The sequence below is a fragment of the Zalophus californianus genome, chromosome 11 (assembly GCF_009762305.2).
Source record: "Zalophus californianus isolate mZalCal1 chromosome 11, mZalCal1.pri.v2, whole genome shotgun sequence".
Taxonomy (NCBI): Eukaryota; Metazoa; Chordata; class Mammalia; order Carnivora; family Otariidae; genus Zalophus; species Zalophus californianus.
The window spans coordinates 10,577,473-10,602,906 of NC_045605.1; the positions used below are offsets into that span (position 1 = coordinate 10,577,473).

At 43.9% G+C, this 25,434-nt stretch overlaps 1 protein-coding gene across 13 annotated transcripts in view; it reads right to left on the reverse strand.

Annotated features, from left to right (window-relative positions):
* The window catches only part of TMPRSS5 (transmembrane serine protease 5), a 105,321-nt gene that overhangs the window by 21,765 nt on the left and 58,122 nt on the right, over positions 1 to 25,434 (reverse strand). For 10 of the 13 annotated variants that reach the window (XM_027581484.2, XM_035723157.1, XM_027581481.2 and 7 more), the window contains 2 exons: positions 11,441 to 11,528; positions 8,698 to 8,741 (listed from right to left, as the gene is read on the reverse strand). In XM_027581484.2, coding sequence (XP_027437285.2) covers positions 8,698 to 8,741; positions 11,441 to 11,528 — 132 coding nt within the window. Of the gene's footprint in view, positions 1 to 344; positions 567 to 8,697; positions 8,742 to 11,440; positions 11,529 to 25,434 lie in introns of those variants that run through there. The other 3 variants (XR_003517679.2, XR_004819444.1, XR_003517678.2) reach the window with 2 other exon arrangements.

Here is a 25,434-nt window from a genome sequence, read left to right on the forward strand (position 1 = left end):
TTCATTTTCGTCTTACTCAGCTCCTGGAGGAGACGGTTAAAGACAGGAACTGGAAGAGAGAATCTCCATCATCCCCAGGCCCCATGGAAAAAAAACAACACAACAAATTTTGAAAAAGAAACAGCGGCCCAAAGCAGCCCTGATCTTGCTCATATTTCATATACTTGTCTGATGCCCATGCAGGACTTAGAGATGGGATGGCTCCACAGGCCAGAGCCCTCCCCAAACTCATCCCAAACTCATTCTCTCTCTCTCTCTCTCTCACACACACTTTTGGGCGTCCCCCCCCCCACCAAACAGTCCCAGACTGTTGTGCACCAGCCCCTCCCCACACCCAGACATACCACGTCCACACAGGAGGCCCAGTCGGAGCCCCAGAGAGATCGGCGTGTCAAAGTAGACATTTGTCACTTGCAATTATCTGCTCCTGTGGTCCATAGTCATTTTGTAAGTGACGCACTAACAGCCCCTAAGAGCTGGCTCGGAGGCAGATATTGATTAGGCCTCAGGGTGCAGGCCCTCCCCACGTGGCTCATGGCTAAGCTCTGAAACCGGTGAGCAGCCCCCTGCGGATGGAAGGAGGGTGGAAGGAGAGTAACAGGTGATTAATGGCACCATTTGCTTCCCCTTTTAGCCAAGTGATTGGTAGGAAGGAAAGGTAAAGTGGCCCGGCCATCATCACTTCCCGGCCTGGTAATCGATGCCATGGACAAATCTGTGCCTGTTCCCCAGCAACCCACATCTTGCCTGCCTATGAGTGACAAGAAACTTAATCTTGGGGGTCTGAGGAAGTGAGTTCCTGTAAACTTTTGGTCTCACAGATTCTATGAGCAAGGAACTCGAACAGGGAACAGCTTGAATGGCTTCTCTATGCTCTATGACGTCTGGGGCCCCATCTGAGAAACTCAACCAGCTGGGGTTGGCACAAACAACCCTAGGGCTGGGATAAATCACTGGAGGCTTCTTCACTCTCATGTCCAGTACCTGGGCTGGGGTGACCGGAAGGCTGCGCCCAGCTAGGGTTACTAGCCAGGTGCCGGCAGGGGCTGCCTCATCTGGCATAGGTTGCCTCCAGCATGGTAGCTGGGATCCAGGAGGGAGCACCTCCAGGGGGAGTATCCAGAGACTGAATGTTCTGAGAGAACCAGGCAGAAGCTGCGTGCCCTCTGGTGACTCTCAGAAGTCTCAGAGCAGCTCTTCCTCTGTATTCTGTGGGCCAAAGCGGTCACAATCCCACACAGAGTCAAGGGGAGGGGACAGAGACGCCATCATCGAGGGGAAGCTACAGAGACTTCCCATATACACTCTGCCTCTCACGTGCACTGTCTCCCCGTTCTCAACAGCCCCCACCAGAACGGCGCATTCGTGACCAAGGATGAACCTGCACTCACTCAACACAATCACCCAACGTCCACAGTTTACCTTAGGGCTCACTCTTGGTGTTGCACATTCTATGGGTTTGGACAAGTGTGTAATGACACGTATCCACCATTATAGCCTCATACAGAGTATTTTTCCTCTGTGTTCCACCTATTCATCCCAGCCCTGCCCCTATCCCCTTGGCAACCACTGATCTTTTTACTACCTCCAGAGGTAGGCCTTTTCCAGATGTCATAGAGTTGCAATCACACAGTAGGTGGCCTTTTCAGATTTTGCCTTTTTTCATTTAGTAATATGCAATTAGAGTTCCTTCCTATCTTTTCAATGGCTGGGTAGCTCATTTCTTTTTAGCACGGAATAATAAATATTTCATTGTCTGGATGGACCACGGTTTATTTATCCACTCACCTAGTGAAGATCATCACGGTTGCTTCCAAGTTTGGGCAATTGTGAATAAAGCTGCTATAAATGTACATGTGGGGGCGCCTGGGTGGCTCACTTGGTTAAGCGTCTGCCTTCGGCTCAGGTCATGATCCCAGGGTCCTGGGATCGAGCCCTGCATTGGGCTCCCTGCTTGGCGGGAAGCCTGCTTCTCCCTCTCCCTCTGCCCCTGCTTGTGTTCCTGCTCTCATTATCTCTCTCTCTCTGTCAAATAAATAAATAAAATCTTAAAAAAAAAAATGTCCATGGGCGCCTGGGTGGCTCAGTTGGTTAAGCGACTGCCTTCAGCTCAGGTCATGATCCTGGAGTCCCGGGATCGAGTCCCACATCGGGCTCCCTGCTCAGCAGGGAGTCTGCTTCTCCCTCTGACCCTCCCCCCTCTCATGTGCTCTCTCTCCATTCTCACTCTCTCAAATAAATAAATAAATAAAATCTTTAAAAAAAATGTCCATGTGCAGGTTTTTGTGTGGTTATTTTTTCTTAACCACCTCACGTGGGGTCTTCTAAAAAGGGCCCTTCTAGAGCAGCTATATAAATTAGCTGGTACTCTAAAAAATATAAGGCAGGGAACTAAAATATAAACTGAAGAGTTTAAAATAGTTGAATTAGACTGAACCTTTCCTTGAAGCATTCAGCTCTGGATATAAGCTTCCTCATGGCTTCTAAGGCTACAGACTCAAGGAGACTCAGTTTACTCATCTGTAAAAGGGCAAATAGAACTTTCTCTTTCTACCTAGAAGTTGTTAAAATCACTGGGGGAAAATGCATTTGAAAGCATATTAACTACAGAGCACTGCCAGATGGGTGGCAATTTTTGTGTGCTTCTTCTCATCAATCTCAGCAAAGGATTTGGTGTCAATGACATTTTAGCCAAGGAAATTCAAGAGGGTGTTCGGTCTGAGTGGGCATGTGGGGCAGGGGCAGGGCAGGCCAAGCCAGGAAGGGATGGGACAGGCCTGTCATCAGGGCTCCTGGACTTTGATATCGGGAAGGCAAGAGCATCCCTTTCTCCCTGAATTCCAGAATCTCAGAGGTAGATATGTTAGCTTCTAGTTTCCTGGTCCCAAGGGAAGAATTGGTCTTGGACCACAATCCCTTATGAGAGAAGAGAGTCAGGGCAGAGCTGGAATGTGGACAGAAATGGACCATTGGAGAACTTAGAGAGGAAGAGGAGATCAAATGGAGAGAGAGGCTTCAAACTTTCAGGAAAACGTTATTAGGATTTTGGAGCACTGAGGGGGCTAACTCTGGGTTTTGAGAGAGGAGACCAGCAAAAGTCATCTTCAGAACCATCCTCTGTGTACTTGGGAGGCTCACAAGTTGGCACCAGGCTGTCCATTCTTCATTGTCTCAGTTCCCTCCGCATACAGACTTCCCATGGCCAACCTGCCTAGTGACCTTGCCCTCAGCCAAAGCTTGGGGGTGGGGGGCAGGACACATGGTCACACAGCAAGAAGGCTGAACCTTGACCTTGGGTGAGTTCCAAGGGGCTCTTGGGACTCAGTTTCCTCATAGTCAAGATCCTTTCAACCTCTAAGATCTGATGAAACTAATCAATGGATGACCTTTCCTCCACTCAACAAACTGTTATTGATCATATTCAGTGTGGACTGGGTGCTGGGGCTTGATAGCAAACCAGAGATGGTTTGGTTAGGGAGAAACATCCCTCACCTCTCCCCACACTTCTGCCAGCCTATAAAGGAAAATCTTACGCACACATATGCTGGTGCTGGTGTTCAATTACTTAAGCAAGGAAGCCATTCGAGGGAGGTGGCTTGAATGCCTTAGTGGCCCACACGAGCAAACCCAAGCCTAAGCCTAGGATGCCTCAAGGGCCAGGGATGGAAAGTAAGGACCACCAATCTTAAACAGCTAGCTGGGCCTTCCCAAATAATGCAACCGCTTACGCTCTAACCGGTCAGTGTCCTTGCTTGGCTTCTGCATCTTCTCTATAAAAGTCTTGCCCCAGCTCAGGTCAGCGGAGCACTCCTAACCACTTCCCATTGGGTGCCACCCAATTCCAATCAATTTTTGTTCATATCAACGCTTAAATTTTTAATATGCCTCAGTTTCTCTTTTAACTCTGGGCAGAAGCAGCTGCTTCCTTCACACTTGTTTTCAGAAGAAGCTGTGACTATGTGCTGAGATTAGGCAAAGGGCCAAGTGCACGTGACCACGTGTCCTCCCTTACGGAGCTGCCTGCTGCAGTTCAGGCACACGCTTCCTTCCTCTACTGAGTGAGGTCTCTACGGCCACAGCCCTGCCCCTGAGGCCAGCAGTTGTCCCATTCTGCCACTGCCACTGGGGGAAGGAAGGCGTAGAGGGCTCATTTTGTCTTTGGGCCAAGTCACTCTCTGCAATCCAGCTTTATTAGCGATCATGAAAAGCCTAATAATAATAAAGAGCCCATCTGACTCTTGTGCTTATATCCCAACTCAAAACTCACAGCTAGAGGGCAGGAATCATTGGCACCCCATTCCCTTTCTCCCCACACCCCCCTCCCCTTCCCAAAGACTTCATTCTCCTGGAATGCAGGCTGGTGGCCCGGGAAAGCCAGACCAGCCATGGGCAGTTGGAATCCAGCATAGCCAATGGGATGTTAGGGACCAGCCCGCGCTGCTTGGGAATCCTCAAAAGGCTCTTCCAGCCCAGTCCTGCAGGCCGGAGAAGTCTCCCTGGAGGAAAAGATGCCCAAGAAACTGGAGGGGGAGCAGAAGTTCAGCCTGTGTCAAGGAGGAGGTGCAGGGGACACGGGATGGCTGTGTGGTGGCCATGCACTGCAGGAAGGGTATCTGGAAAGAGCAGCGTGTACTGCATCTGGTTGTAGGATGGAGCAAGGATTTGAGGAGGGCAATCTGGAGGCAGGGAGGCCAGTTAGGAGGCTGCCGCCCCCACCCGGGGGGAGGCCAATGGTGGTGTGTACAGGGGTAGTGACTGCGGGGAGGGGAGGCCTGTGGAAGGATGTGACCAGGAGACCGATGTGGAGTGAGCTGAGGTGGGACAACTGGCAGGGTTCCAACCCTGGGGCATCTTCCAGGTGTAGCCAGAGCTTGGAAAAGGAAGAGGACGGGCAGAGGTAAAGGGAGAGGGAGGCTGGAGCCGCACCCTGATGCTGCAGGCGCATTCCTCTCGCCTCTCCAATGCTCCCCTAATTAATACGCCAGCCGGTGCCGGCCACTTCACCAGTGCACTCTGCTGATTTGCCCCTTGGGACAAAAGGAAATTGGAATTAAGAGGAGACAATGGAATTGCTGCTGGATTATTAACTTCAATGAAGTTAATGAAAGGAGTTGGGGGGAAGGGGCCTCAGGGGGATGGTGACTCAGGCTGAGCTATGCAGCAGAACTGGCTGGGGAGGGCTGTGACTGGTAAAACTCTGCCCATCTGGGCTCCGGGGTCGCAGGGGTACACCAAGGTCGGAGCTTCTGCGGGTGGCAGGATCCCATGGGAAGGGGACAGGAGTTGGGATTGGGGGGAGGGTTGTCCCCGAGCAAAAGGACCACAGCAGAGGGACAGAGGGGGTGCAAGCGTGTGTGTGGGCAAGGTGAATCCCCCCTGAGCCCAGGGAGAGGGGTCCAGGCATTGAGCAGCCCCAAGCACCTCTAGGCAGAGGCAAGGTCCAGCTGTCTGCCCCCGCAGGGGTAGATAGAGGGTTGTGTTTCTCCAAAGGGGACCCAACTAAAACTCCAACTGCTCTCTGGCAGCAGGACCCAGCTCAGTGGTGGCTATCCACAGAGGGTCAGATCCCGGGATTCAGCTCAGGTCCCTGAGGTTACAACACGAATGGAGAAAGTAAAAATAATTACAGCCCAAGCCCATAGAAGAGAATGGGCATCTGGGTCAAGGCACGTCTGCACAAATGCACACACGTGCACTACAAGCCCATGTGGTCATTAATCCACATGTGACATAGACCCAAGCTGAAACGCACAGATGCACCCGTGTGCACTCACACTTGGACTCTCACCTGACCGTGGGAGGATCTAACGCTAATTTGGTAATAACAATGTCCTTTGCAAACCCATTCACATGCCAGCTCTTCTTCCTAATGGCCTGAGACTGGGTTTGTGTCCCCAAAAATGGCTGATGTCCATCCTTCCCTGCCTTCTGTATCACTGGACCACTTGGAGGGGAGGCAGGGGGTATGGTCACTCCAGCAATGTTGCCAGGATGACAGGGCTCTGCTCCCAACAGCGAAGCCCCAATTTGTCCTCCCTGCTGAAATAACGAGATGAGGTGCTCAGGAGGCAGATGCAGTTTCATTTCCAGGGTGGGGTTTTTTTTTTTTTTTTTTTTTTCTTATATGCAGCTCATGAGTCACTAGATTAGCACCTTTCCAATTACTGGGAGGCAAAAAGCCTATTACCATATAAAACCTCCTGCAGAATGACGGCTCTATTCTTTTTGACGGCAACAGCCAGTCCCACAGAGACCTGCAGAGCTCAGCAAGCTGGGAGCCCAAGTTCCAGGCAACTTTTTGTCCTTGTTTCAAAAGTGAACTTTCAAGAACTCACATCACAGCCTCAGCAGCACCTCTCACTCAGAGTGAGAGGTGCCAGGACAGCCCGACTGCGGGCACTGAGGAAGGGGAAGCAAGTGCATCCCCAGAAACTGCACACAGGGCCCGGGGTACCCTCGTACCCCTGTAGGGGCTGCAGCATGAAGGCTCTGGCAGAGCTGAGGAAGACTGCATGCCTCAGAGAGTTTGAGGTTCTGGAATATGCTGGGAAGAATTGCTGGAGATCCTTTCTCTGGAGGCCTTTGGGACAAAGGCAGCCAGCCTCAGAGGGAGGTGGCCTGTCCAGTTTGGGTGAGGTGAGCAACTGGAGATGTCAGACCTCAGTCAGATTCAAGGGCCGCCATACCATCTTAAAAAGCCACACTGTTGTGGGCTGTGGGCTGAGCCGGAACCTGGATCTGAAATCATCATTAACTTGCTATGTGTCCTCACTAAGGGGCCTCTCGGAGCCTTCATTTTCTCTATTGTAAAATGAGGATAAACTCCTTTCCAGCTCTAATGTTCTCTTGTCTCAGTGAAGGTTGTGTCTGGATCCATTAAGACTGCTAGCACCATTTAGACAGCAGCTTCAGGGGGGACGGACCTCTTAACAGTTCAGGGAGCCTGCTCCTTCCCCATTATCTTAATGCCCACGTCCCCACCATCCTTCTTCCCACGGTCTACCCTGGACTCCTAGGATCTTTACGCAAGGTCCTATGCAGGTAGATTGAATGAATGATAGTAGAGATCAGCACCATTTGGTGAGCACTTCTTAAGAGCCAGGCCCTGCATATAGATTATCCCATTATCTCCTCCCATAATCCTGGAAGGAGGGGCTATCTCCATCTCACACACGAAGAAACTGAGCCTTAGGGAATTTAGGTCATTTGACGAGCAGGATTCAACCTCAGGTAGGGTTTGAATTAAACCTGTGCTTGTATCCAGAAGCTAGATCACCAATATACCAGTTGCAGGTCACAGCCTCCAAAAATCCCAGATTGGTGGGCTGCCGATGACTGCAGTCTCCCGCAGGCTTTCTTCTGCCCCTCTAGAGGGACAGGTCATCAGCGTTTACTGGAGGTCAACTCCAGATCACGGCCCCCGTCCCGGGGAGTAAGGGGCTTCCTGCATTGCAGGCTCCTGGAGCCCAGGGACACGCAGCCTCACCCAGATGCGTCCTCTGTGCAGGAAGGCAGGCCTGTGTGAGGAGATGGACAGCACCTGACCCCATGTCCCCGCCCTTCCTTCTACCCGCCTCTCAAAGCTTAAAAGATTTGCAAAGTCAGCTCAGAAAGTTTAAAAGATAACAAAAGGACAGCCTGAGGCAGAAACACAACCAGGAGCCAGGAGAACTGGGAGGACTTAGGGGCTGGTGGGACAGGTGAGCCCCAGACCTTTAGGGGTTCCAGTTTACCCCACTTTCCCTAATTTACGTGTTACAGCCTCGGTACATGTTATTGTCCTTTTGCTTTGGGACTTGGTGTATGCCTTTTAACAACCTATTCTGTACACTTTAGACAGTAGGTCGCAGCTGGTTGTCTTTCTTTCTTTTTTCCTATTAATTCATAACCAAATTCTATGCTGGAACCAGGGACCTCTACCTGGTTCCACTTTCACTGGTGATTTTTATGCTGAGTTTCTTACAAGCTCCAGGCTGGTGGGCCTATGTCTCTCTGCAGTTTGGGGCTCCCCACCATTACTCTCCACGCCAACATCAGAGTCATGCGAGGGAACAGTAAGCCATTCAACGAAGAGACCAATTATTAAATTCTTATGTAGTGTCTTAGCAATGAAATTCCTCTTTCCAGAGACACAAACAAAACCTCCAGCTAATTGCAGTAGCTTTCAGCATTTTTCAGAGCTAGCTTTCACTCAGACAAGAAGATCATTTATGATTATTGATATTCACTTACTTTTTACAAATGGTCCAGCTCTAGAAACAACCTCAGCGCCTAACCACATTAATTGTTGGGTTGTGGTTTTTTGTGTTTTTGTGTTTTTTTTCTGCAAGCTACATCTTCCATAACTCCGTGGATGTCAACTGTATGATTAGAATTGCCTGCATTAATTAATCAATTAAAACATTTCATATTCCTCTACCTGTTCCTTTGAAGTCATTTGAGCTTAAGTGTAACTCTATTGAAGAATAAAAGATCTCCATAAATATTGCAGTAAAAAATATAATTACACTTCAACTGCTCTGCGGATTTATTTGCATTAGTCAGGAAGTTCTCCTATCCTCGGCTTCCCAGCTCTTTCTTCAACCATTAATTAGCCAAATAACCCTCTGGCTACTTGACAGACCTCAAATTCTAGTTTCTTGGAAACCTTCATTGTCCAGTGAGACCGGCCAGGCCCGGAGAAGGAGCATTACCAACCTGTCCTGGAGGAATGGTACTGGTTCCTCTGTCCACTGTACGTGCTGTGAATGAACAATAATCATAATATAAAATAACCATGTAACGAGGATTCACAACTTACCAGGAACTGTGCTGAGTGCTCTATATACATGATCTAATCTATTTCTTGCATCAATTCTGGAAGGAAGGTGTTATTATCCCAATTTGACTGGTGAGGAATCTGAGCACAGCAAGATTACATAAATTGCCCAAAGATACATCATGAGTAAAGGGCAGAGATGGGATTCCAACCCACACTTGTCTCATTCTAAAGTTTATTTATTTCACTTTGCCTTCCACTCTGTACCACTACATAGGCCTGTAATGGCCACAGCATAATGAGTGGCACCATGGTCCTTCCCGAATGGTTTCAGGTCTCTGATGACCACCCCCCAGTGGTTATTCTCCTGGGAAGGTACTCTTGTGAAAAATATTCTCTAAGTCAAATGCATGGAGGCTGTCTGTGGCCCCACCCAGCCCTCGACAGCCATGCTGATCTCTTCTGGTCCATGGACCACACAATCTGGGAGTGTGAGAGCCGGGGGCGGGAGGGGGCTTACACATTCTGCAGTTAACATCCTCAGCTTGCATAGAAGGAAACTGAGGCTCGGAGAGGTTTAGGCTATTTGTCCAAGATCACACAGCCAGTTAAGGCCAGAGCAGGATGGGGTACCTGGATCTGACCATTTTGTTGAATAAATGGGGCCCTTCCCCTGCCACTCCAACCAGACCTCTTTCCCTTTGACTGCATCACACCCCCCAAACAATTCATATGACCTCTTATTAAGTCCAGAAGGTCTATCCAGGCCTGCGATTGTGGGGCTTGGACTATTTCCAGTCTGCACAATAGCACAGAGACAAATTTCACTTGAGCCTTAGTGTAAAATAGAATTTTTTCTGCTGTCCCTTCATTAAGCTTCAAGGCGGGGGGCGGGTGGGGGGGGGCTTCCAGACCCATGATCGAATCTCTATCATCTCAGACTCTGTTCTGACACAAGACCCCCCTCCTCTCCAAATGTCTTAGAGGCCTTCCTCTGCCTCTTTTCTATCTCCATGATATCTTTTTAGGATGCGGTGGCCTGAATTCCAAGCAGGCTCTCTGTCTGTCTGGGAGAGCTGGTCGTTAATCTCACACATTCTCTCTGCCCCCAGGAGCCCTGAGCCCTAGAGCTAGTCCCTCCATGGGTCAGCTCACCAGCCACACTGAGAAACCACAGAGATCTGCAGAGGCAGCTCCTACGGGGCCCTCAGGATCTTCAAGCACCACAGTCCTCTGGAGGCCCCTCTGTCGGCAGCCAGGGGCCCCTTTGTCCAAAGCAGGGCCTGGCCCTCTCTACACAGGCCCTCTGAGCCCCAAATGTCCTCATCTACAAAGTGAAGGACAACTCAATAATATGTGTAACTCTAGGGTCTAACACATAGGAAGCGCCAATAAATGTCAGCCATTATATTATCATTTTGTGATCTGGGAGCAAGTGTTGACTGGAAAAGAGAAAAATGGGCAAGAGGTTAGAGGTAGGGCCTATGGGCAACACTGGACCAGGCGCTCCCAGCCCAAGAGCAGCCCCTGCGCGACAGAAGGCCCACACTCGCCAGCCCAGCTTCACGTTCCCTGAGTCCAGGGCCACAGTCTGGAGGCTGTGATCTCACTGAGGGCAGCAGGAGGTCCAGTGTAGGAACCCAGACCTCATCCACCCTACTGGGACTTTGTGCCTGTCACAGGCTGGATGGTGTCCCTCCAAATTCATACGTCGAAGCCCTGACCTCTGGTACCTCAGCATGTGACTAAATTTGGAGATAGGGCCTTCAAAGTGGTAAATAAGGTAAAATGGGGCCATTAATGTCATTAGGCAGACCTTCATCCAACATGACTAGTGGCCTTATAAGAAGAGATTAGGACACAGAGAGAGACACGAGACATGTGCCTGCACCAAGAGATGACCCCGTGAAGGCACAGTGAGAAGGCAGCCATCCGCAGGCCCAGGAGGTAGGCCCCAGGAGAAACCAGTGCTGCCAACAACTTGATCTTGGACCTCAGCCTCCAGAACTATGAGAAGATAAACTTCTGTTGTTTAAGCCCCCCAGCCTAGGGTCCTTTGTTACGGCAGCCCCAGTAGACAAGTACAGTGCCCTTCTGAAGAGAATGACTTGCTGAAGGCCTGGTATGGTTGAGACACCAGCCAGGACCTCCACATACCCCTTGCTGCTGAGAGTCCCCCCCCCTTTATTTATCTTGCCCTGCCCTTTAGGCAGAAACCTCCAGGGCTCCTGAGGGAGTTGTGTGGGGGTGGAGAGAAGTCTGTGGGAAAAAGGACACAGAAGATCAGCATCTCGTTATGTAAGGGAGGTGCCAGGTCAGCTCCTGGGAGTTGAAGGGGTATCTGCAGCACACAGGTTGTCCGTCCTGAGGCAGCAGACGTGGGATCAGGCCTATCAGGGAAGGGTGGTCTTCCACCTGTGTTACCTTGCTCAGACCAGCTAAGTAGGGCCTGGGAGCAGAGGCCTCATTACTGCCTGCTCCCTCCTCTCCCAGGCCCCCAGGCACCACAGAAGTGGAGAGACTAGAGCAGAAAGCTCCAACCTGGGAGACAGATGATCTAAATGCTCATCTGGTCTCTTCTATCTGATACTGACTGAGTCCCTTGATCCTCTGTCTTTATCTACTAAATAAAGTACCCATCTCTGCCTTCTTAGCTTGGTGTGAGAGTAAGCATGATCTTACCTCTGCAGTCGCATTCAGAGAGCTCACTTGCAAGGTCTCCTTGTCCCTGAAGATTGTTGGAACTTCTGTTATCACTCTCAGCAGGGATCTACAGTTGGAAAACCAGAAGAGCGCTAGCAAGCAGCAGGCAGGGAAAGGACTCAGGGACTTGTGACCTAGAGATACTTGGCAGGCATTAAATGAATTTGAGGTTGGATGTCAGGACCCAGGGACTGACTCTGGGTGGGTGGAAGGGTCTGTAGAGCCAAGAGATTTTTAAAGCCATCTGCTCCCCCCCAGCTCTCATCCCCAAGGAGCCCAGAGTTTTTGGAGAAGCTAGAGATTTTATCTGGACTAGTCTCTGATGAAAATAATCATTATGACTCTATGTTTTTAGGGAAAATTATCATGAAGAGGCCATGTTCTCAGTGATGTCCACCTTGGATGGGATACAGGTGGTGGAGAAAGTCAGGCTGGTCTATGGGAGAACTGGAGGATTGGGTGATGGATGATTTATTGTCCTAAAGGCTGGGTCCAAGACCAGCTTGGGAGGCAGGCGCCATGCAATTCTGTTCTCCATCCAAAAATCTACCGAGGCCATCAGCCAAAAGCTTTGGAAGAGAGAAGGCATGGAGAGAACAGTAAGGAAGAAGCTCGTTTCCCTGCTCATTTCCCCAGCCAAGGGGAAAACTTCAGGAAGAAACAGTGAAATTCAACAAAGACAGAGCTTTCCTCAACCCCTTTCACCCCAAAGAAAAGCCATGTGCCTACCTCTCAAAACCTTTTCTCTGGAAGGGGAATGAGGGAGGGGGAAAGAGAGTCTAAGAGAACAACCATCCCAGGCTAATCTTTCTTTTTAACAGCTTCATGGAGGTCCAATGGAAGTATAACCCCTACACACACTTCAAGTACACAACTGGCTATGTTTTGACATATGTGTGTACCAGGTGAAACCATCACCATAATCAAGACAACAAACATTTCCATCGCACACAAAAGTTCCCCTGGGCCCCTGTGTAATCCATCAATGTGCGTTGTTTTCACTGGGGGCAACTGTGAAAATTGACATATAAAAGACACATAAAGCTGCTATGAACATCCACCAGAGTATGCAAACGCAAGCCAATCTTTGACTACTGTTTGGTCAGGGAAGGGATGGTCTCTTTACCTGTGACAACTATATGTTTTCTAAGGCTTTAAATTCCTTAAGGTCTTTCACCTTCATGACCTCATTAGATACTCAAAACAACATCATCGTGTGTTCAATAAATGCGTATCTCCTCCATGAGATTCCGTGGCACACGATGCTGGATGCATGTTTAAAAACCAGAAGCATGGCCAGAAAGAAGGCCCTCCAGCCCCACTGAGGGCTGTCTCCACCATTCTGCCCTCCCCCAGCTCTGCCCTGCCCTTTCCAGGTGTTTTCAAGATAATCCCTTAGGAAGAGGCCCGCCTGAAACTCCTGCCTTCTCAGAAGCTGGCAGGCAATAATAAGTCCAATCCGCCAAAGGGAAGTAGACTGATTCTACTTAACAGGAGAACTCCTTAGGAAAACCACAGGAAAGGTATTGGCCACAGATCTTTCAGAGACTTACCTAGGCTTGGGCAGAGGAAAGAGGCCTCCTTTCCAAGGTTTAAAAACAGCCCGAGGCATTACTTCTGCTGCTCCTGCCACAGCGCCACTTGGCCTGAGATGTCTGGAAGGTTGCTGCCCACACCAGGCACCCCAGCCCTGCACTTGGACCCTCGTGTGTCGGGGGGCAGAGGTGCCTGAGGGCACCGCATTTCCAGCCTCTGGCTGTCTTCATAGCCAGCTGAATCTCCACAGATGCCAAAACTGGCTCCTGATTTGAATTCAGGACTTGTATTTAATTCATTATCATTCATCTGAAAACTACCGTTTTCCTCAGACTCAGTGGTTAGCGGTTTCCTCCCTTCTGAGACTCCTGGCTTCTCCCATGCCCTGAAACTAGGACTAAAGAGGAAATCTCCTTCCAGGGAGACTCCTAGCTCAAGTTTCAAAGAGGACAAGGAAAAATGTCTAGGAGTCAAGGGAGTGAAAAGGCAGTCCCAGATGGGAGAAAATCTTTGCAAATCTGATAAGGGTCTAGTGTCCTGAATATATAAAGAACTCTTACAAGTCAACAATAAAAAAAAAATTAAAAATGAACAAAGAATGTGAATAGACATTAGTACATGTTTTCTTTAAACAGTATTTTTAAAATTACTTTTAACTTTATAACAAGACTATCATCCTCTAATCTTTTGAGATTTAAGTTTTTCACTTATATATATATTTTAAAGATTTTATTTATTTATTTGAGAGAGAGAATGAGAGAGAGAGAGCACCCAAGAGGGGGGAGGGTCAGAGGGAGAAGCAGACTCCCTGCTGAGCAGGGAGCCCGATGCGGGACTCAGTCCTGGGACTCCAGGATCATGACCCGAGCCGAAGGCAGTCGCTTAACAAACTGAGCCAACCCAGGCACCCAGTTTTTCACTTATATTGAGAAAGATTCATTCATATCAATGTGTTGTTAGTAGTTAACATTATAATTTAATCCATAGGCACTGCTGTCCAAAAGTTGCTGGCAAATTTTTAACAGCCAGCTCTCCAGAAAACAAAATATATGCATTAAGTAAGTTCTGTTCATTAATTCAGACACGAGGGGCGCCCCCACACACACACACCTGGCAATTTTTCTGACCCCCAGCGGGGGCTCCCTACCATTCAACTCAATTCTGACACTATCTACCCAGAAATTAGATCCTATAGGTTAAGAGCTGAGTCCCACAAGTCTGCCCTCTGCAGGTGATCAGCAGGCTACAGATTGGAGGTTCTAACAAGCCCCTTTTATGGTTTACAGGTTAATGGCTCAGTCCTACAAGACTGCCCCCTGCCCCCACTACAGACACCATCTGCCAGTGCAGGCTGGCTGTTGCCTGTGCTTCTGGCTGATCGGCTATAAATCAGAGGTTCCAATGACTCCCTCCTTGGAGTTGATTAATTTGCTAGAGTGGCTCACAGAACTCAGAGAAACATTTTACTTACTAGATTACCAGTTTATTATAAAAAGGATAGAACTCAGGAATAGCCAGACGGAAAAGATGCATAGGGCAAGGCATGGGGGAAGGGTGTGGAGCTTCCGTGCCCTCTCTGAGCGCACCCCTTCCCCCAGACCTCCACACGTTCACCACCCTGGAAGCTCTCTGAACCCTGTCCTTTTGAGTTTTATGGAGGCTCCATCACACAAGCATGGTTGATTAAATCATTGGCCATTGGCAACTGAGTGAACCTCCCTGGAGGTCAGGGGATGGGATGAAAAGTTCCATCCCTCTAGTCACATGGTTGGTTCTCCTGGCAACCAGGCTCCCCACCCCCACACCGCCCACACGCCATGCCCTGCTTTAGATACCTTCCAAAGTCGCCTCGTTAACATAACAAAGAGCACCTTGGGCTGTCAGACCTATTGAAGAGATTTTTTTCCCTGTCTCTTAATCCTCACTTTGCTTACTTGCTTATGGTGCCTTGGACATACTGAACTGCTGAATCTTCATGTCGTTAAGTGGTCAACGTCTCTTCATTTTGTCTCTTGGTTTTGTATCTTTCATAGAAGAGCCCTTCCCTTTGCCAACATTTGATTCCTCCTATAGACTTCATGGGTTCAAATCTTGACTCTGCCTCTGACTGGCTCACTTCTCCGACAGTGAGAAGACAAGTCAAGCACTTAGCACCATGCCTGCATCTGGTTAGCCATCGACATTTTAGATATTATTCTTTGTTATTAAAATAATTGTATAGGGATTTTGAAATACGTAACTGTTTAATTCCTTGGGAATGGATTTCTACGTGTGGCATTAGCTATGGGGTTGTGGTAGTTTCCTTAGGCTGCTGTAACAAGTACCACAAACTGGGTTGCTTAAGAGAACAAAAATTTTATTCTCTCGCAGTTCTGGAAGACAGACGTCCAAAATCAAGGTGTCAGCAGGGCCATGCTCCCTTTGAGACTCTGAGTGGAATCCTTCCTTGCCTCTTCCAGCTTCTGGTGGTAGCCAGCCGCCCTGGGTGTGCAGCCGCCCCTCTCCAGTCTCTGCCTCCATTATCACATGGCCTTATCCCTGTGTGTCTCTGTCTCCACAGGTTGTGGCAGTTTCCCTCTTTTTATAAGGACACCAGGCATATTGGATTAGGACCCACCTTCATGACTTCACCTTAACTTGGTTACATCTGCAAACATTCTATCTCCAAATATGATCACTGTATCAGTCAAGGTTCTCCAGAGAAAGAGAACCAAATATATCCATGTATGACATTATAGTTTATATCATGAAATAGAAAAAGAGAGAGATTGATTTATTTTTAAAAATTGGCTCAGGCAATTGTGGGGGCTTGCAAGTCCAAAATCTGTACAGCAGCAGCAGGCTGGCAGGTTGGAGATTCAGGTGAGGCTTGATGTCACAGTCTCGAGTCACAAATCCATACGGCAGGCCAGCTAGAAACTCAGGCAGGATGTCTATGCCTCAGTCTTGAGGCACAAATGGGGAGAACAAGCCCAGGCTGTGTGTGCCTCTCATGGTCCAGCTCCCTTCTTAACCCCAAATGGAGCAGCTCACACTGATGCCTGGGTCTTGGTCTCCTCCCCTGTTACAATTCAAGCCAAGATTCTGACACTCCCGGGGGGAAATGAGCTCACAGACAAAATCCACCAGCCATCTGAGAAGTGTCACTGTAAAAGAAAGTTTGTTAACTGTACAACCAATACAGGATAAATTAGAACTATTGGAACAAACAGATTAATAATATAAAAGAAATATAATAAATAAAGAAGAGAAGGTGCTGGTAAGATGAAGCAAGACAAAACAGTTATCAAAAAGAACCAAATAGAAACACTGGCTATGAAAAGTTTAATCATTGGAACATAGCATTCAATAGATGACACAAATAATAAAAACCATATTCCACTGAACAGAGACAAGTGAGAGAGGTGATAGGTTGATGGAGTCTCCGGGATGACATTGGGAAGGAAGAAAGATATAAGAGAATTAGAAGCTAATAAACAGGAAAATAAGCTAATAAAAATACAGGTGTCATCATCTGTATAATAGGAAGTCTTGAAGAAAAGAAAGAAAGAAGTCTTAAAAAGGGTTGTGTTGAAGTAAAAATAACCAAGGGTTTTCCAGGATTAAAAAAAAGATGAAAAACACGCAGGCTCATGGGGTGTCTAATGAGTAAGACACGAGAAAACTCATGCCTAGACACATTAGAAGAACATTTAAAAACAGAAAGACAAAGGCAAAACTCTAAAGGCTGCCAAAGAAAAAGAGATGATCCTTCATGAAGGAATGAGAATCTGATAGACATCCCATTTCTGTTCAACAGTTACAACAGAGGCCAAAAGAAGACACATAATATTTTCAAAGTGTTAATGAATTACAAACCAAGGATCTACATTCAACAGAAATAAAGATTTAAATATGCCATAAAAATAACCTCAGGCATAAAAGGGCCAAAGAAGTTAACACATGAAATTCTCTTTGAAACAAAATTCTCTCTTACGGAAGTTACTCCAGTTGGAAGAGATAAATCCATGAGACCGCTGTGAAATAAAAATGAAATGAGAGTCAATAAATAACTTAGAAAAGTTAATTCTAATATTAAAAAGTAGAGGGAGAAAAAAAAGTAGAGGGAGAAAGAGAGATAAAGAGACTGAGAGAGAAGGAGAGAAAAAAATATCAAAAATATTCATAACCACCTGGAAATAAACTCTGGACAACACCAACACAACTACTGAGCAGTGGATGAAAAACAGTTGTTGTCAAGGGTATCCAGTGCAAAGTGAGAGCATACTTATTTCGTTATAGAGAAATATATAAATACTGATAGAGAACTGATGAGAAAAAATAAACATAAATATGATTTTTAATAAGTTTAATATAACCACCAAAAAGCATAAAATTAGAATTCAAGATTTTCAAACCAGCAGAAGAAAATCATATCCAATGAAAGACAAGAAAAGAAAAAAAGCAAAGAGAGAAAAGTAAAATATAGTAAGTATAAATTAGAAATACGGAGTGAAATAAATACTAATATAAAATTAATTACATAATTTGTATTATAGATTGAATTGTGTCCCCACCTCCCAAAAGAGACACATTGAAGTTTTAAACCCCAGTACCTCAGAATGTATCCTTATTTGGAAATAGAGTTGTTTCAGATGTAATCAGCTAAATGAAGATGAGGTCAGACTGGAATAGGGTGGGAACCTAATTCAATATAACCAATATAACTGGTGTCCTTATAAGAACACAGCCATGAGAAGACAGAAACGCAGGGAGAAGGCCATATGACAGAGACTGGAATTACCCAACAGCAAGCCAAGAAATGCCACAGATTGCCAACAAACTACTAGAAGCTAGGAAGAGACAAAGAAGGAATCTCCTATACTTTTCAGAGGGAGTGTGGTCCTGCTGACGCCTTGATTTCAGGCCTCTGGCCACCAGAAAGAACCACGAGAGACAATACATCCCTGTTGTTTTAAGCACCAGTTTGTGGTATTTTGTTAATGGCAGCCCTAGGAAATTAATACAATTTGTAGACTAAACTCACCAATCAGAAGACAGAGACTCACAGATTGGGGTGGTTTTTATTGGATAAGTAATACTCAGCAATGTTTTCTAAAAAGAATATTCATAAACCAAAAGGTGACAGGAAAGCTACAAATAAAAGGACTGAAAGGGAAATGGGGCAATTTAGAGCCAAATAAAACTGGGGAGTGAATTTAATAACAAATTACTGAATTCAAAGCAAAAGAAAAGTCATGAAGAGGGATGTTTTTTAAAGAAAACAAAATCAGAAAGTTATAACAATTTTGAACATACATGTCTTTAAAGACACAGCTTCAAGATATAAAATGCAACCACATAACTATAGAGAAACACATAAAAATTATAATTAGAAATTTTTGTGCAACCATCTAAGAAACTGAGAGAATGAGCAGACAAATAATAAGCAATGACAGAGGATATTCAAATGACATGATTCACACACTTGAAATAATAATTATATGGGAAGGGAGAAGAACTTTACAAAACTGATAAACAAGTGGGAAAGACACATTTTTTTAAAGCACACATTGAACATTTAAATAATTCATTATTTACCAGATCAGAAAGCCATCAGAGCCTCAACACAGCCATCAGAAATCAACATTATACACAATATTATCTTAAGACAATGGATTAAAGTGATAAATTATCAACAAAATACATTTAAAGCCTTGTACACCTGGAAAGTAAATGGCATAATACTCAATAACCCTTGGGTTAATAAGAAAATATAGAGGAGATTGTAAAATACTTGGAAATGTATGATAATGAGAAAAGTGCATGACAGAATTTGAGGCAGCTAAAACAGCCTTAAGAATAAAATTTATAGCTCTGAACACATTTATCAGAAACAAATAACAATTAAAAACAAATGAGCTAAGGTTTTAACTCAAGAGTTTAGAGAATGAACAACAGAACAAATACCAAAAAAATAAGAAGAAAAAAAGGTCAGGGCAGAATTAAATAAACAAGTAGACCAAAGCAGTAACAACTACAAAATAAATGAGAACCAAGCCAGAAGCTGGACCTTTGAAAAGATTGCTAAGATATACTAACCTCCACCAAAAGCTGATAAAGGTGAAAAAAGACACGGGTCTACAAAATTCAGAATAAAAAAAGGAAAATACTTACAACACCAAAGAGTCTAAAATAATCATCAAAGAGTCCTATGGATAGCTATTCACTAGTAAAATAAAAGTAAAGATAAAATATATTAAAAACATTAAAATATTTAAAATTTTAGAAAAATAGTGCTTGCTTCGGCAGCACATATACTAAAATTTTAGAAAAATATAAAATATAAAACTGGCCCAAGAAAAATTAGGAACTTTGAACAAATCAGCAGCAAATAAAGAAACTGAAATGATTAACAACAACAACAACAACAAAAATACCTACCCCTATCACTAGGAGGAAAAAAGGCCTTAGGCCAGCTGGGTTTATAGATGATAGTTTAAAAAACAAGGTACTCCCATCTGGAACAATTTGCTTCAGAAAGTGAAGAAAGAGTAAAAGCTACCCAACTTATCCTGTTAGATTAGTTTTGGATTAATTCCAAACCCTAATAAAAAATAGAAGAAATAACAGAACAGGTCTTTTGCAGTTATAGATCCCAAAATCTTAAATAAAATATAAGCCAACCAAATTCGACAAAATATGAAAAAGTAATAGATCAAAATTAAATAAGGTTTATTCCCATAATGTAAGGATCATTTGACACCAGAAATCACTGGATATAATCCACACACTAGACTGAAGGAGAAAAATCAAATGATTTCTCAATAGATTTTAAAAAATTTGATTAGAATTCTATATATATTTATGATAGAAACCCTCAGAAAAAAAATAAGAGGGAACTCCCGTAACTTAATAAAGGATCTATACCCAAAATATATAGCAAATAACATACTTAATGGAGAAGATTAGATTAGGCATGGTGTTCATTTTCACCATTTTCTGGGTATCCTGGCTAATGCTGCATAACAGCACAACAATGAGAAGTTGTATGAATTGAATGGGAAGTGATAAAACTGCTATTATTTGCAAATTATATGCTCATTTATGAGGAATATCAAACTGTAAAATCTAGTAAGAGTTCAACAAGGAGGCTGCATACAAAATCAATCTACGAAAATTAGTATCATTTCTGCAGACCTATAACAACTATCTAGAAATGGGGTGGGGGGAAGATGTGATTCACAGCAGTAATGAAATCTATAATGTAGCTAGGAAATAAGCTAATAAAGAATGCACATTCTTCTAAGGCATAAGTTTAAAATGCTATTAAATTTTTTAAAGCTTATTTAAAAAATGCAAAGAAGATGACTCAATGGAGAGCTCTATTTTTTCCCAAATTAATCTATAAAATCAATGCAATCCAATTAAAATGCAAGTTGAATTTTTGGAGGAACTTGACAAATAATTCTACACTTTATTTGGAAAAATAAGAATGTCAGCTAGCAAAAATCAACTTAAAAACACAGTACTCCAAATCACTGGTCATTAGAGAAGAGCAAACAAAACCACAAAGAGAGGCCATGTGTCAGCCGTTAGGATGGCTATCATAAAAACACCAGAAAACAACAGTGTTGGCCAGGATGTGGAGATATTGAAGCCCTGATGCATTTCTGGTGGAAATGTAAAATGGTATAGCTGCTGTGGAAAACATTTTGGCAGTTCTTCAAAAAGTGAAATAGAGAATTACCATATGATCCCACCATTCCACTTCTAGGTATACACCCCAGAGAACTGAAAGAACAGATATTCGTACACCCATGTTTACTGCAACATTATTTACAATGGTAAAAAGGTGGAAACAACCCAGGTGTATATCACAGACAAATAGCTAAATAAAATGTGATAAGTGCATACAGTGGAATCTTACTCAGCCATAAAATGGAAGCAAATTCTGACACATGCTAGAACATGGATGAACCGTAAAGACATCACGCTAAGTGAAATAAGTCCATCACAAAATGACAAATAAATACTGTATGATTCCACTTAGAGGGGGGTTCCTAAAATAGGCAACTTTCCAGAGACAGAAAGTAGACTAGAAGTTACCAGGGCCTGGGGGGAAGAGGGAATGGGGAGTTATTGTTTAATGGGTGCAGAGTTTCTGTTTGGGATGATGAAAAAGTTCTGGAAATAGGCAGTGGTGATAATTACACAACACAAAAGGACTTCATGTCACAAAATCATACACTAAAAAATTGTTAAAATGGTAAATTTTACGTTATGCATATTTTACTACATAAAAAATACAATAGAAAAAATGACCAATACACAACAGTAAAAGAAAATATAAAATCCGTAGGATTAAATAAATGAAAACTCAGCTGATGTACATCATCCCAGTCCCACAGACAGAGGGAAATTCTGGTAGAACAATAAGGGAAATGAGGGAGTCAGAAACATAGACTGGAGGGAGAATTGGCTCTTTCAGGTCACTGGCTTGTTCATGGGCAACATCCCAGGATCTAAAAATAGAAGAACCATCTGCAGTTTGCCTCCTGGAGCTGGGACTTGGACGAGCCCCAGCATAGGCCCTCATAGACTGGTGGCCATGATGACAGCAGATAATGGCCAGGAGCCAAAGCAAATATGCTTCCAAAACCAGGACCCTCACAGTAAAACTAGAGAACCAGGAAGAGGCAGGGACATTAGCTCTGTAATCAGAAAGCTGGCTCTTGTTTCTAGTCCAGATTCTGGTAGCAGTGTAGGGAAGGGAAAGGGGAAGTCTGGAAGAGAAGTTCAGAAGTCAGATGGAGTCTCCATTCTTAAGGCTACATACCATATGATTCCAATTATTAGACATTCTGGAAAGGACAAAACTACAGAGATGGCAAAAATAGATAAATAAATACATAAGTAGCTGCCAGTAGTTGGGGTGGGGAGGGATGAAAAGGCCGAGCACAGAGGACCTTTAGGGCAGTGAAAATGTTGTACAATGATACTCTAATGATGGATATGTGTCATTTTTATACATTTGTCCAAACCCACAGAATGTACAACACCAACTGTGATAAGTCAGTGTAGGTTTATCAGTTGTAACAGAGGTACTCTCTGGTGAGGGATATTGATAATGGAGGATGCTCTGCATGAATGGGGGTAACTTCCCCTCAATTCTGCCATGAACCTAAAACTGATCCAAAAAATAAACTCTTAAAAAGTAAAGGCCCTTGTAGTCCTGAATTTGAATTGGAAGTATCAGTATTAACTAATGATACGGGTTTTAAAAAAATTTTCTAGGGGCGCCTGGGTGGCTCAGTCATTAAGCATCTGCCTTCAGCTCAGGTCATGATCCCAGGGTCCTGGGATTGAACCCTGCATCGGGCTACCTGCTCCAAGGGAAGCCTGCTTCTCCCTCTCCCACTCCCCCCTGCTTGTGTTCCTGCTCTTGCTGTCTCTCTCTCTCTGTCAAATAAATAAATAAAATCTTTAAAGAAAATATTTTCTAGCTTTGCCCACTGAAAAGACCTAAAAACGATGGCTAAGCCTATAGCAATGAGCACCCCTAGAACTAGATTATAATCTTGAAAGTCATTTCCCACTAAAATGAACCAGGGCTTCAAGGAGAAATAGTTGATTCTAGGTCTTAGACAGAAAATTTACAAGATGAGCTTAGAATATCTTATCATACCAGAAATCTATCAAAGACAACTGGGGCCATGTCTAGAACACTCAGGAGACAACCTGAAGAGGCTCTAATAGGCCAAAGATGGAAAAATTTGAGCATCAGTAAGAGTAACTATAATTATTTAAACACATTAAATACGTTTAAAGCCATGAGTTCACAATGCTACATTTTAAAAAAACCTCACCGGTTGATTATCTTTGGAGAATGCTAAGAAACCAACTCATTTGAAAACTGGCAAATAAGAAAAAGTCAAGGGGCGCCTGGGTGGCTCAGTCCATTAAGTGTCTGCCTTCAGCTCAGGTCATAATCCCACGGTCCTGGGGTCGAGCCCCGCATCGGGCTCCCTGCTCAGGGGGAAGCCTGCTTCTCCCTCTCCCACTCCGCCTGCTTGAGTTCCCTCTCTTGCTGTGTCTCTCTCTGTCAAATAAATAAATAAAATCTTTAAAAATAAATAAATAAGTTTAAAAACTCAAGATCTATCTTGCCTTTTTTAATGAACTATCTCAAGAAAAGCAAATAATTGATAAGGGTAAGTTTCTTTTTTGGGTATATGGCAGCTAATAAATGAAAAAGGCATGCTAGAATTAGAATATCATGAATTTGCACTCTCCAGGGAGAGAATGGATCCAGCCCATGGTAGCTCCATCCAGTATGGTAGCTAGCAGGCACACGTGGCTACTGAGCACTTGAAATGTGGCAAGTTTGAATTGGGATGTGCTTTAAGCATAAGATCCACACTGAATTTCAAAGACTTCATATTAAAAAAGAATATAAAATAATTTTTAGTAATTTTACACTGATTTCATGTTGAAATGATAATATTTGAAATATATTGAATTAAATAAAATATATTTTTAAGATTAATTTTACCTGCTTCTTTTTACCTTTTTAATTATGGCTACTAGAAAATTTAAAATTACTTATTTGGCTTGAATTATATTTTATATATCTATATTTCATATAGGATATATATATTGGTAGGACAGATGGAAGCAATACCCACCAATACAATAAGCACTAAGAATACAAAACAATAGCTAACCAGATGTTATATGCCTTCTGATAAAAGTATACATCACCTAGGATGTATCCTTACTTAAAAATATTGACCGTGGGGGCGCCTGACTGGCTTGGTCGGTAGGGCATGAGACTCTTGATCTCAGGGTCATGAGTTCAAGCCCCACATTGGGTGTGGAGCCTACTTAAAAAAAAAAAAAGCTGACTCTGAATCTGACAAAGACTTTATATTTAGCTACTAAATTCAGTAGATATAGATGGCAGAGAGACAAGGTAAATGACACAATGAGCATGCAATCAACAAAATCCTGAAAATAGGAAACTAACTCTACAAACAAATTGCCCTGTTTGGACAACAGATAAATTGCAAAAGAGGGAAAAAGAGGAAGAGGAAACCAAGCAATGAAAAGAGATTTTAAAACAGATCAACTAATTGCAAGGTGTGGACCTTATTTGGATCTTGATTTGAAAGAACCGTAATTATAAATAAATAAGGATACAATAGGATTGATTCAAACACTAACTGGATATCTGGTTACATGAAGGAATTATTCATAATCGAGGTAATGGTATTACAGTTATTTTTACAGATTGCTCAACGTGTAAAGATACAAACAGAATATTTATGAATAAAATGGTAACATCTCTAGGATTTGCTTGGAAACAATCTAGGGATGGAGCCATAGGAGTGGTGATATTATGAAATGAGACTGGCTATAGGTTAATTATTGGTAAAGCAGGATGATGGGCCTGTGGCTGCTTGTGATATTATTCTACTTTTGTATACGTTTGAAATTTCCCATAATAAAAAGATTTTTTTAAATGCTAAATGTGAGGGGTGCCTGGGTGGCTCAGTCGGTTGGGCATCTGCCTTTGGCTCAGGTCATGATCCCAGGGTCCTGGGATTGAGCCCTACATCAGGCTCCCTGCTCAGTGGGGAGTCTGCTTCTCCCTCTGCCTGATGCTCCCCCTGCTTGTGCTCTCTCTCTCTCTCTCTGTCTCCCTGACAAATAAATAAATAAAATCTTTAAAAAAAAAAAGAATGTAAAAAAATGCTACATGTGATAGTACTCATTATTAAAAGTACAAAATCAGAGGAAAAAAATCAATAATTTTACCATTACCATAATTTAATTTAATATGAACAGGGTTAATGATTTATTGTACTTCCTTCTGGTTTTTTTTTTCTTACATGGTTTACATGTATGCCTTTTTTCATTCGGTTTGCTTAATATTTTATTCATTCAGCAAATGGCTGTAGCTGGCAGTAAATATTTATTGAGTGAGTGAATGAATTATATTTTTATGCTGCTACATGGTCTGTGCATCTGTCTTTAACAGCTGCATGATGCTTCCTTAAGTGGATTACCTCATTTGCTCAAGTTCACAACAACAGTTAAGAGCTCAGTCTGTGAACTCTGACCCAGGTTCAGATCTCAACATGTAACGTCATAACTATGTGACCTGGTGCAAGGTACTTTAATTAATTAAACATTACATTTTCATTTTCTAAAATCAGCATAACAATAGCATTTAACTCAAAAGTTTGCTGCAAGGAGAAAAATAACTAATAGGTGTAAAGCACTTGGCCTAGAGCCTGATAGATGATAAGCACTCAATCAATGTTGTTAATAAAAAATGTTTCTTTTTTCTCTCTTATTCATAACACCAAGGTAAATATCTATATGAATATAATTTCCCCTAAGTTCTGGATTATTTCCTTAGGCTAGAATTCTGGAAAAGAAATGACTAGATC